The sequence below is a fragment of the Mangifera indica genome, chromosome 18 (genome assembly GCF_011075055.1).
Source record: "Mangifera indica cultivar Alphonso chromosome 18, CATAS_Mindica_2.1, whole genome shotgun sequence".
NCBI lineage: Eukaryota > Viridiplantae > Streptophyta > Magnoliopsida > Sapindales > Anacardiaceae > Mangifera > Mangifera indica.
Window position 1 is genome coordinate 11,141,969 of NC_058154.1, and position 14,043 is coordinate 11,156,011.

Genomic DNA, 14,043 nt, shown 5'->3' on the forward strand with positions numbered 1-14,043 from the left:
GTAGAGCAAGCCACTCAAATTAGCTAGCTTAGTGTTCTTTTTTTTTTTTTTTTTTAAATACTATGTTGAAGTTTGAATGGAATTTAATAATAAAGAAAGGTCATAAGGTAATATGTAACATCCAAGGGCTCAATTTCCCAGCTTTAGATATTGAAAGTAAAATTTTTGAAAGCAATACTATATATACCCACTTTATATATATAATTGTGTATTCACTTATACGTATTATCATATGATTGGATATTATTTTAAAATAGTGATATATACACAACTTTTGTACACAAATAATAACGTATTATTATATGATTAGATAATTAAAAATTAAAGATAAAATAACATCTAATCACATAGTAATATGTCATTATTTGTGTATAAAATTATATATAATATTACTGATTAATTTATCTTCAATTTAAAATTACATAATTATATAATGACATATATAAGTGTATATATATTTGTATATCTAAAGCTGATTTACAATAAACTTAAAAATAAACCCACATATATAATTTGATTATTACCAATAAATATTCTCCACATTTACTTGGTTGAAAAGTTGAAAGTTGTAAGGATAATGTTTAAAAATGATAAGTCTTGTGTTTCCAACTTTCCTAATAGAGCTAGCATAGTTCTTGCTATTAATTTGCTTTTGCTTGCTTCTTAAGTAGATCTAGAAAACAAATTACTCATCACTCAACTCCAAATAAGTACCGTTTGAAAGTGAGGTACTCAATACTGAATATCCAAATAACATATCATCATGTGATTAAATATTATTTTATTTTTAATTCAAAATTATCAATTACATAATGACATATCATTTGGATACTTAATTATATACTTAAAACTCGATATATATAGTAATATTATTTTAAATATTAGCTACCACCCATTTCATGTCCAAGTAGTAGCTTTCAAATAGAGTAGCTATTTTTATATATGATTAATTGTGAAAAACATAGAAGATATTGCATGGAGCAAATGATTTAAGGTTGCATAAAGTAATGTTTTCAATTCATAAAAGTGATGAATAGATATAAATATGACAAATTAAAGTAATTTGAATTGGATAAGTAGACAGTGAGATAAGAATGAATAGAATAGCAAATGAAATTGTTTGGAGAAAAGATAAGAATTGTAAGATCACTAAGAATCAATAATACAATCAAAATAAGTGTGTATAGTTTTGAGTATCCGATTAGATATCTACGAAATATATCATTATGTGATTGAATAATTTCAAATTAATGATAAAATAACACCTAATTATATATTAACATATTATCTGAATACCTAATTAGATACTTAAAACTTGATACACATAACATTGTTCTTAATAATATTCATTCAAGCTACTTAACAAACAAAGGAGAATTTTGAAGTCAAATAGTTTATCATTTCTTATGGTATAAGCTATACATACATTTGCCTTCTTATGCAACATTATTAAACCATTTTCAAAGTGCACTTGCTTTTCAATCAAGAGATGGTTTTTTTGCTCGGTTATTCCAATTATCACTGGTAATAAGCAAATGAGTAGTGTTATATGCGTAAATAATGTGCTTAACTTTATACACAAACAATAAGATGTCATCTTGTAATTAGATAGTTTTAAATTAAAGATAAAACAACATACAATTATATGATAATATATTATTATTTGTGTATAAAGTTGTACATATTAACTTTGTATATAGATTTATCGTAAGTAAATTTGGAAGTGTTTTTTTCCTTTTTACCAAAAAGCACTTCCCACTTAGTATTCAATTGTTCAAGGAATGATAAAATCACAAACTTATAAGCAGTTTAATAAAACCATGAATTGAAGTTGTTGAAAAGTAATTGTCAAGGGAGGAAATGAAATGGACAAGAAGGGTTTGATTCGAATGAATTAGTTCAAATTCAACTTAAACTCATAATAACCACCTTAAACTTAAACTAAGCTCGTCCCAACTAATTGAGAATATTGTTAAAGGTTGCCAGTGAAATGAATAGTATTATTGTTGGAATAAATGTTATCACTAATGCAATGAATAATATTATTGGAGAAGGATTTCAGTCCAACTCAAACCAAATTCTCTAATTGAAGCTTTAGCTCCAAACGAGCTAAACACCAAAAGAGAATCAGTGAATTCAAGCTGCAGAAAAAATCAGCAAATAAATTATGGAAGTAGACCAAACTGCAAAGAAACTGAAGCATTGCAGAAAACAATAACAAAGGAGACCTTATCTCCATCTGTTATTTTTTTGAAAATAAAAATGAAAAAATTGAAAACGTCTCTGGAAATTGTCTCTCTTTTTCTGGGACTGTGTCTGGAGACTGCCATTATTGTTTGACTGACCCCCTGAAAAACTGTTTTCTCAAAAAGAAAAGCGTTTTTGTTTGTTTTTAGAGGCAAGGGCATGGAGAGGGAACATTGTCTGATTCTTCCTTATCTGTCCTGCCACTCCACAACAAAATTGTTTTGTCCTTTCAACAGTCTTTGTCTTCTGGGTTCTTGATTTCTGTAAGAATTCCCGGCTTTTTTTGTGGCTGCAACAGAGATTGGGTCCAACCCACACAGTTTTACTTTTGCATATGTTTGCTGTCTTGTCACTTTCATTTATACGTGATACGTTACACCACCAACTCCATTTTCATCATCTTCATTCTTCACATTAAAAAATATTTATTATAAATCAACCATCTTTCTTTGTGCTTTCTACAGTATCTATCTGTAACTGATGTTTTTTTTTTTTTTTTTAATCTGTAACTCATGTTGCATAAGAAAAAAAGTATCTGTTTTGATCTCTTGCAAGACCAACCAACCATGCATTTCTTTTATTCAATTAAACTGCTCACTTTCTTGAGGGGTTAGAGGAGTTGAAAGTTTCCTTGATTTATGTGTTTTAATTTGTTATATTTAGGAGGAAGAAAACTCAATTTGAGATGTCTGAAGGGATTGTTAGGATGATAAAAACGGTGATTTTGTAACATTTTAAAATAAAATTTTTAATTTATTTAGTTCAATAAATATAGAGTTAACCATTAAACTTAGAAGTCTCTTTTAATGACATTTTAATATCAAACTCTTAATTTATATTATACAATGGTTATAAGGTTGATTACTAGACCCAAAGTTTTTTCAAGAAATTAACTGATATAAGTGGACAAGATTCCTGGCTGATATTAAGATCAGATTCCCATGAAATCTGATGATTATGGCAATTAGAAAGAAAGAGACTAATAAAGGAGCCAATTGATTAGAAATGCAATTTTAAGCTTTCCTTGAAACAGGAACTGTTTTTGTACAAAGACTAATTCAGAAAAGTCCCTATGCATCATAAGCAACAGTTAAAAAAGAAAAGAGAGAAACATAAAGACATGGGGTTAACCTAAAAAGGATGCTCAACATTTTCCGAAGATGATCACAAAAACAGTTCTTTGAACCTCCATGAAAAGCTATCAAAGACTCAAAGAGTAGTCTTGCCATTAATTTCTTCGATTCTGGTACTTGTCTTGTTGTTCCATTGCTTGTGCCCAGGAACCCACTTTGGACATTTGGGACTGGAGTAGCTTGAGACAACCCTTGAGTTCAAAAGCTCAACAATGGGTGCAAATTTTACACACCTTGGGGTCTTATACTGGTTTATTGATGCCCCTAAACTAATGGCATAATCCATGAGCTTATCAAAAGTCCCTGCCTCAACAATCTTTATCTCAAGAGGTCCAATGGACTTATCAGACACCCTGCCTTGACGGTACACACTGTTGAGTGACTCTTCAATTGTTAAGCAACAATCCTCGTAGACTGAGGGAGGAATTGGGGTTGTTCCATTGAGGGTAAGTTCCCAATATAACACATAATGGCCAGGGATTTTTGTGGTGTCTGCATAGCTTGTGTACTCAGCAAGGGTTGCATCAAATGGCATCAAATGGTTCACTGCATTCTTAAGAGCATTTTGCAGCTCAACCTCATCAGTTTTATCAGAATCAATGCTCAAAACCACATTTTTCCTGCATATGAAGTTGAATTGTGGTGCTTGGTTCTTAAATCCAGCCACTCTCAGCACATCACCAACTCTATACCGATAAAGTCCTGCAAAAAATGGAGGTTAAACAATTTAGTATAAGCATGTAACATTAATAAGTATTAACAATAAGTTGCAATTGAACTAACCTGCATAAGTGGTGACAACAAGCTCATATTCTTGGCCAAGTTTAACATCAGCAAGATCCACCAAATCTTGTTGCTCCTTCTCACTGAGTGATTTAGGCATGGAAATAGAGTTAGTGACACCATTGTTTCTATGAACAGGCAAGAACTCAAAATAGGCCATGGTTGGGATAAGGGTATAGGAGACTTCACTCGGTTTACAAAGAGGGTTAAGGTTGACACCAAAATAGCACTCAGAGGAAGCATACATGGTGCAAACAAGAGGGAGACCATTGCTATAGTAATCAAGAGTTGGGATATACTGTGACATGGTCCCAGTTACAATAACATCCACATACTTAGTGTTGGGCCATAACCTTGTTATGATCCCTTGCCAGGATACCTTACTACATTCATTTTCAATAAAAGCAGCAAGTTTTGGGTCTGGTTTAAGGATCTTCATGATTGATTCAATGACAAAAGGGTCAGTAATCTGGGGGTCAATGGTGCCAGTTCTAATATCAGTAGCCAAAAGAGGCCAATGTTTTTCAAGAAATCTGATTGCCCTAATGAACCCAGAGGCAAAAACAGCACCAACTCTGAGGACTTCTTTGTTCTGGCAAAGACCACAAAGCAGTTGAGAGTACATACTTTGGTAGGAATCTGGGCACAAAATGGTTTCATTTGGGCTAGTGTAGTTTGTGTAAGGGTCAAAAGGCCTGTCTTTGAAATGAGAGCTTTTATAGTAGCTTGTTAAAACTGGGCGAGCCACAAGGCCACCAGGAGTCTTGGCCTCAGATTTTATAAACAAAAAGTACATTCCTTTGCCTTCTTCCAAACCAGGAACAAACTGGCTCATTACAGGCATCAATAAGCTATAAATTAGAGACCTCCTCTCAAGCTCTTCTTCAATTGTAGGCATCAACTTTCTCTCCCCTCCTGATGTCCCAGAGCTACAAAACAAGAAAAAAAAAACAGAACCCATCAAACAAAAAACTCCCAAAAAGAAGAAAAAATTCAATTTAAAAGATGAAAAGGCTTTGAGCTTTATATACCTTGTCAAAAACTCAGAAATGGGCTTAGAACAGAGAATTGGAGAGGCATCTCCATTGGCAACACGGTTGATATCATTTTGGATATCTTCATAAGTGATGACAGGCATGAGTTTCTTGAAAGTATCTCTATCAGTGTGACCATTAAGGCCATGTCTCTGCAAATACTCAACATGAGCATTGCGAGAGAGGATCTCTGCAAGAACCTTCTTTTGTACTTCATCAGCGTTTGCAGTGACATTTTCAATGAACTCAAGACACTTCTTGTTCTTCTCTATAAGATTGTCATCTGAGTTCTTTGGTGCCTCAGGCATGGTGTGTGCTTAGATTAAAAATACAAAAAGGGATTGTTTAAAGATGAAAACTTGAGAGATATTTGCTCTTTCAACAGAGAAAAAGGATGGATTATTTTTGCTGTTTGTTTTGGTGTGAGGGAAAAAGAGAGAGAATTGGCCTGGTATATATAGATGGAAATTTGAAGGTGGCTGGCTGCCTAATGTTCGTTCCACAACAACTCTAGGGGGGCATTTTTGTCATTTCATCATTTAATAGTTATTTTTTATTTTCCTTTTAGAACCCCCCTTTGGTATGAAAACTTCATGCTTTTTTTTTTCTCAAATATCTTCTTCATTTTTTTTTTTGGGAAATAGCCCCCTTCTCACTTTACATAAATAAAATCATGAAATATTAGAATTTAAAAAAAAAATTTAGACTTAAATCTATATCATAATTTATAAAATTTTAACTAATTTAATATAATAATTATGGATTTAATTATTATTTTCAGAATTTATTTATTTAATCAATCCGAATGAGATTTTTCGATTGACAAAAAAATGTAGGCACCTATAAAAACTGATTGTAAATTAAATAAATATTTAAATAAAAAATTATTTTAAATTTATTATCAAAAGCCATAAAAAAAAATTGTGATTGTGAGATTATGTAAACTAATGTTAGATTTAAATCAAGTTAAATTTAAATTGGTTTAACTCATTGTGCTAAAGCTCGATTCGAGTTTAATTATAGTGTTAATTCAAATCCAATTCAATACTGAAAAAACTAAAATAATTTCATTTTGATTTATAATAATCAAAATAATATCGTTTTAATCGATTTATGTCAAATTTTTTAGATTTGTGTATTTAACAAATCGAATATCCTTCAAACTCAAATTCACTTAAACCTAATTCATTTTACATTTGTTTAAATCAAACTTATTTTTGAATTCAAACAAACGTGTTTGAAGTGTAACTGGCTATATCCGGTAAAAGTGTTGAAGTAACCACCGGCAGTTCGCTGTAGACCCGCAGCAATGTTACCGGTTGCAGGGGTGCTCGTACTGCGCGTGTTGAGCAAAAGACGGCGTTATGATTTACAATTTATAGCGGTATATTACGTCAATATCTCGCAACAGTGTACGGTAGTAATTGGAGGGGAGACGATTTGTTGTTGAAGTATCCATGTGGGACCAGCCAGCTGTCTTCCAAACTTGATATGTTGACACGTGCGCTAATGGGAGTTTAGTAGTGCCTTCACGTTGTTATTTTCGCATAGCTTCCTTTCCTAGGAAAAAAATGCTCGGCTCGAGAGCTCTCCTCGCCATTCATAATCTTCGCTGCCGGGGTGTACCGTTGGATTTGACATGATACGTTTAAAAAATTTTTCAAGTCAAATAAAAAATAATTTAAAATTTTTTAAATTAAAATAAATTAAAAATATTATTTAATTTAATTTAAATTATAATTATTAATATCTTATAATATACATTATAAGTTATATTGTATTAATATTATATACCTATTTTACAATACTATATTTATTATTTATACAAATCAATATCCTTTTTTAAAGAAAATAATAGTATAATAAGAATATATATAAAAAATTTTAAAATATTAAGAGTGTTTGATTTATGATATTGAATTAATATAAAACTATAACATGTCAAATATAATTTTTATGATTTTTAATATTTTAATATTTTATTTTTTTAAAATATATCATACAATATAATAAGTGATTCAATTATCATAGTTTAAACAATTTTAAATTATATATATAATTTAATAAAGTTAATAAAATTATAGTTTTTTAATTCATGATATAAATATGTAAAATAAATATAAAATATATATATACAATATATATGTGAAGAAAATAATAAAATAAATATGAAAAAACAAATTATACGTCTAATTATTTATTAAAAAATTTTGTCAAACATAGTTATATAAATGTATTTTAAAAAAATATTATTTACAATTTGATTCGGTTTGAAAATCCTCCAAATCGTAACTTAAACTGACAAAAAGGTTTGAAAAATTTTTAATCCATACCAAACCATTTTACAAACTAAACTAAATCAAACTGTAATTTTTAAACAGTTCGATATAGTTTTATGATTTAAACCGAATTATATACACTTCTAATCTTCACCTTACTTACCAGTTTTAATAATTATAAATTTCATAGAACTTAAATATAAAATATTTACAATTAAATTAGGACCCAAGGGGGAAATTTTAATATTTTGATTTGAGATAAAAATATATGTAAAAGTGTTGGGTTTTTTCATAGATGTGTGTTAGAAATTTTCTAATATGTCATACCATTAATTATAATTATAATTTAATAAAATTAAGTAATTAAATAGTTTAATAACAATTTTAAAGAGGGTAATAAATTTAATATACTTAAAGGTGACAATTTTTGTAGACAATATTAATGTGACTCTTAAGATTTATTAAATTTTTAGTAAGTAACATATCATAAATTAATTAGGTCCTCTACAAAACTTATACAATATATTTTTATCCATCGAAAATTATTATTTACGAATGTTTCACGAATAGAAAACTTGTCACTTCTTCAATATAAGTAATTTCAAGAGCTTTTCAAGTTAAATAGTATTTTAGATATTTCTATAAACTTAAAATTTTAATTTAATATTTTATAATTTATGCATGAATTTTGTAAGATTAACATTCATATATGTTAAATCATAGTGTGAACAAGAAAGAGTGAAAGGTTGAATAAAGGGGATATGGCTGCAGGGGGAAGGAAGGATAGACCCACAACTACTGTTTGATGGGAAATTTCTTAGGTACAAAGAAGGTATTATTTGGAGAAGAAAATCTACTCAAACTAGTGGGGTTTCAATGAAGAGCCATTAAGGACTTTCACACACACACACACATATATAGTATATAAGCATTGTTATTTGTATTCAGATAATATGTTATCATATGATTATATATTATTTTACTCTTAATTTAAAATAATTCAATTACAAGGTTACATATCATGTAAATACTCGATTAAATATTCAAAACTGATTACACATAATTTTATGACTATGTATTTGGTATGAGTAATTGTGAAACTTGTGTAAGCGGGATATGATTTTGATGAAGTAGCACAAACTATACTATTGAAATCATTAAACGTAAACATCATGTTTTGTTCTCAAACTGAGCTTTACCCACATGAATGTGGGCATTTTTTAGTATTCATATTAATAAAACTATTTATACAAGTTTTTTAATATATAATTAGGTATATATATGATATATTATCATTGATTGAGTGATTTTAAATTAAGAATAAAATAATATCTAATTACATGATAACACATCATGTATTTTTCAATATGATAATTATATAGTTTAGGGTTTATCTCATCGACATCTATCTCTTTCTAAATTTTGAATTGGAAATGGATTAATTGGGTCATTTTAAGATTAACTTACCAAAAATTGTTAATCCTCAATGAAATTAGTCCTTTGTGAACCACATTAATTATTTCATGTTGCAGGGGGTATATAGGTAAAGAAGTTCTCTTAATTACTTTAGGGTCCTAAAAATTAGAAAATATTTTTTATATTGCAAAAAAATTTTAGATAGTTAAATATTTGCTTCTAAGATTATTTATAGCATTAGTTAGGTTTAGGGCTGGATTCAAGTCGAATTAAGCTCGAGCACAGTTTGGTTTATATATAGAAAAGCTTGAGCTCATAGAAACCAAACTTGAATTCGGCTTGACTTATTTCGAGTTTAAGTTTTTAACTATTTCGTTATTAAAATGATGTCATTTTAATACATATTGGTCAAAACGACGTGTTTTGTATTAAAATTTTTAATTAAAAAATTTGGCTAGTAGCTCGAGCTAGACCGAGCTTTTATAAGGCTGACTCGTTTCAGGCTCGTTCGAACGAGCTCGGTTCGAGTCTAGCCCTAGTTAGGTTGAAAATTTTTTTAAAATATATTTTTAAACTATAAGAAAGTAGTGATTAAAATGACCAAAGTACCCCTAAAAAGTAGATTAAATGACAAAAGATGAAGCTCCACATACAAGAAAGAATGAGTTCAAGTCTTTTTCGATAACATATTAAGATAAACTCTTGATTTACTTGGTTCAGTGATTATAGGGTCAATTATTGAATCCCAGATTTATCTTGCTTGATGTGGTTGATTCTTGTCTAATGTGACAGTTTAACAAAAAATAACCGAAGTGAAACTCAAAGTAATAGAAGAGAATATGTCATCTCCCATGCAGAAGAAAATTTTTACTAACATTATTCTTATTAGCAACAAAATCTTCACTGACTTTTCATGAAAAGTAAGAAAATATATGTTAGTTTCACTTGCTTTTTCAAGAAATCGCTTTGATAGTGATGTTGTAGCATATATTTAAATAAAAAGACTCAAGAACATGCACCAAGATAAGTAGCTAGCTAGAAGCCATGTGTGTACTTGCATTTAGTACCTAACATATCCTCAATTTGATTTTGTTTCTTGAGGTCAAAATCCAATTTCTACACAACACACACAATGCCCTAAGGGTGTGTTTAGTTTGGGATAATGAAAGATTGTTTCGATATTATATCTTTTATTGTTAAGAATATCAAGACCTCTACAGTCTCAATTTTTTATATTGATCGAGTTTTTAGCTTGTATTCAAGTAACCAAGTTAAAATCGAGGAAGCTCAACTAACAACTTCTATTAACTCTCAACATGTTGAAGAAGCGATGTTGTATTCATGAGTTTATACAAATTGTCTTCTATAGTCATCCAACTTGCACAAAAATATTCTAAACTCTCGTCTCCTCGGGTGCACTCAGTGTGTATCAAGGCTAGAGATCTAGATTCATGTGCTCGTGTTGAGTATTTTTTATTCATGCTAATGAATGGTATGGTTTGCTTTTAACAGTTGTAATGATTCTTAGTTTTGATCAAATTTTGATTCTTGTATTTTTTTAGTTTCTATACAAGGCTATGTAACCCTAAATGTTGAAATGAGAAATTTAGACTTTTGCTTCTAGTAAAACATCATGAAGAATGATGTCTCCATATGTATTTCACAAAAAACGTTTATTGAAAAAGGTAATTAAAATTAATTAATTGCAAAAACAGTTTTCAAATAAATTGAAATCGATTTGATTAACAGTTAATGATTTAATCAGTTGAATTGATCAGTCTGATCCAATTTTTTAAATTATATTAAAAAATACTTCAGAAATCTCAAATATCATCAATCACATATAAAATTACAATTTTCAAGTGATTTTTGATAGCAAGAAAAGCACTTTTGGATCACATTTGACCAATAACTCAAAAGCACTTTTGATAAGCACTAGAAAGGGAAGGAAAAATTAGTTAAAAGAACACATAAAATAAATGAAGTCAATGAATCGTGTATCCAAGAAGCAAGAAAGCGCCACGTCAGCAAAAAATCACCGAAAGTGCACACTATATCCTATCTGGGTAATTAATTAAAATAAGTAAAATTTTAAGTGTTTATACGTTTTTAGGTCACTCTAGAAAAGTTTTACCAAAATAAGCAAACCGTATTTTTTTATCCTTTTTACCCTTATGTTGAAAAACCAAGTAAAAATATTTTTTCTGAGAATGTACGTCGGTTTATGATAGTTACGATGGTGACTAGGGATTTTACAGTGAAACCCTAAATATGTTGAATTATGTATATGGATGTTTTTGAATATTTCGAACGCTTAAAATGATGTAGTTTCAATGTTAATGGATGTCTGGAAGTGTAGTCATTGAGAGACAAAAGCGCACAAATTTACAGTGTCGCGCAAACTGCTCAAATGTACAGTGTCGTGCAAACTGCGCAAATCACACAAACACTGTTCACACCGCGTAAACACTGTTTACATCGCACAAACACTGTTCAACTGCACAAACCGCTTGCAAAATCACGCAAAAATCCTGTTCACAGACTATGATATCTACTTTTGCGTGGTGTGAATAGTGTTTACGCAATGCGAACAGTGTTTGCGCTATTTGCGCAGTTTGCGCGGCACTGTACATTTGCGCAGTTTGCGCAACACTGTAAATTTGTGCGCTTTTGTCTCTCAACAGCTACACTTTCAGACATCCATTAACATCGAAACTACATCATTTTAAGCGTTCGAAACATTCAAAAACATCCATATACATAATTCGACATATTTAGGGTTTCACTGTAAAATCCCTACCCACCATCGTAACCACCATAAACCGACGCACATTCTCAGAAAAAATATTTTTACTTGGTTTTTCAATATAAAGGTAAAAAGGGTAAAAAAAAAATGGTTTGCTTATTTTGGTAAAACTTTTTTAGGGTGGCCTAAAAACGTATAAACGCTTAAAATTTTGCTTATTTTAATTGATTTCCCATCCTATCCTCCCCAAGAAAATTATCTTACCCTCAGAATTCAAGAGAAGTTGTTGGTAAAGTCGTTTCAACATAACATCATTGCCACGTCATTACATTGTCCTACAGGATTGGATATGAACCGAATTGAGTTGGTTTCAGGCCCTAACTTGGTTTGGTTTGATTTAGTTCATATTCATTTTATTTAAATTCAAATTGAATTTGAATTAAAAGATTTAGTTTTTAAAATCAAACCGAACTTAAACTAGGAGGTGTTTGATTCAAATCGATTCGATAATTCATTACTTTATTCAGTTTGATTAAATTTAAATTTGTGACTCGAATTTATAATTTGAATAAATAGTTTTATCTATTACTTTGATAAAATGAATCATTTTTTTAATGAATCACAAATTTAAATCATAAATTTGAGTTAAGAATTCGAACTATAGATTCAAATAATGAATTCAAGTTAAACCGAATCACAAATTTGAATCGTCAATTTAAACTATAAATTTAAATCGAATTCAAACTAAACTAAATTAAATCATTTTATATTCAAATTGAATTCAAACTATTCATAATTTTTATTTAACAAATTTAAATTAAACTCAAATCGAATCTTTTTTTTACCAAACTTAAATCAAGTAGTATTTGAACTTGGCCTCCTCCGCATCCAACCATCCTCCACCAAGGATATCTCCACTTTTTCCACGTGTACTGCCCTGCTGCCGTCGCCACTTGTTGGCCTTCTTTTTGCCACGTAGACCGGCCACCTAAACATAACACGCACGTGTCTCTTACCCACCACGCGCTTCCTGACCCGGTCAAACCTGTGATACCCAGTATTGTCATCCGGCGGCTAGGAACTCTCAGCTCCCAATTTTTTATTTAAATCAAACGAGTGGGACATGCTTGCTCGGCGGAGTGGGAAATTGAGAGCGGGCGGTTGCACCGAGGCAGGTAGGCCCGCACCCAAGTAGGGCGCATAGTTCATGGTATAGCGAGGGTTTTTGGGGAATGCCATATAAATGGAGACACAGACAGTAACGCAAATCTTTGACGGTTGACTTTTTTCTTGAAATTAATTCAAGTTTTAACATCTCGAGAAATATGGTAAGAAAATGGAAATAATAAAAAATTAAAAAAAACCCTCAAATATTTTATCTGTATTTTATTTTTTTGATAAAATTATATATATAAATAATAATTTATTATTATATAATTATATATTATTTTATTTTTAATTTTTAACTATTCAATCATATAATAATACATTATTGGTTATGCATATAATATTATTTTTTGTCCTCCATTATTTCAGCCTTCTTATTGTTGCTCCTCACCATTAGATTAATGGGCAATGATCTTGTATTTTTAATTGTAGATATGTAAGTAGCTAGGTTAATAAGCATTGTAAATACAAGTTCTACGTTTTCTTTTTAGGCTAAAAGACTTATTCTCATCCAAAGTTTAGTTTATTCCCAATGACAACCTAAGAGTCTCGATTGGTTTTGATCATTGGAGAAGTAAGAAAAAAAATTGTAAAGGCTAGCAAGAGAAGATTATAACTTTTCAAACTTTTAAATAGAGAAAAATATTATTTTTTTAAATTAAAGATGAAAAATAAGATAAAGTTTTATTTTTTTAATATTATTAGTTAAATTACGTTCTTATATTTATATTTAACGGATTTTATTAATTTTAATCATTGATAAGTGAGTATTTGAATTTTTAAAACTTAACGGGTGAAAGTTTGGGAACGGACTACACCCTGAGTGGGAACAAGTCTTTTGGCATTTCTTTTATCACAATGATAACCTTTCCAAAAAGTTTGGTGCCTCAAGGAATTGTACATGTATTTGTGACAGAGACCATACAAAAACTGTACTTTGACTCAGTCCATTATGAAAATGTCAAATAACTATTTCCAACTTAAAATACGATGATGAAATGATAAATTCTCATTATTTAAATTTTAAAAAACTAAATTCTTATCCGTAATATACTTTTATTAGTAAATTTGTTGTGTGTTCATATAAATGATTGATTTGCCTTTTATTAAAATTACAAAACTATCATTAATACTTAATATAAATATTAAATTAACAATATATTTTTAATAGTTTAAAATTTTATCACTTAAACTCTAAAAAAAAAAAAATTTAATCAACTTTAAAATATTATATTAAT

The 14,043-nt window shown here is 29.6% G+C and overlaps 1 protein-coding gene across 1 annotated transcript; it reads right to left on the bottom strand.

Moving 5' to 3' along the window:
* Positions 1-3,242: 3,242 nt before the first annotated feature.
* LOC123201530 (indole-3-acetic acid-amido synthetase GH3.6-like) lies at positions 3,243-5,609 on the bottom strand. The gene is made up of 3 exons (XM_044617083.1): positions 5,195-5,609; positions 4,164-5,092; positions 3,243-4,082 (listed from the first exon to the last, which is right to left on the bottom strand). Exons 1-3 carry the CDS (start codon positions 5,503-5,505, stop codon positions 3,457-3,459), a joined length of 1,866 nt encoding a protein of 621 aa, XP_044473018.1. The 5' UTR covers positions 5,506-5,609; the 3' UTR covers positions 3,243-3,456.
* Between the last annotated feature and the right edge of the window lie 8,434 nt (positions 5,610-14,043).

Bases quoted from the DNA above. Each gene is read 5' to 3' on its own strand.
- LOC123201530 (XM_044617083.1), bottom strand. From the start codon at position 5,505: ATGCCTGAGGCACCAAAGAACTCAGATGACAATCTTATAGAGAAGAAC. The intron at 5,093-5,194 runs GTATATAAAGCT...CTTGTTTTGTAG, and splicing joins ATTTCTGAGTTTTTGACAAG to CTCTGGGACATCAGGAGGGG. The intron at 4,083-4,163 runs GTTAGTTCAATT...CATTTTTTGCAG, and splicing joins TGTTGTCACCACTTATGCAG to GACTTTATCGGTATAGAGTT.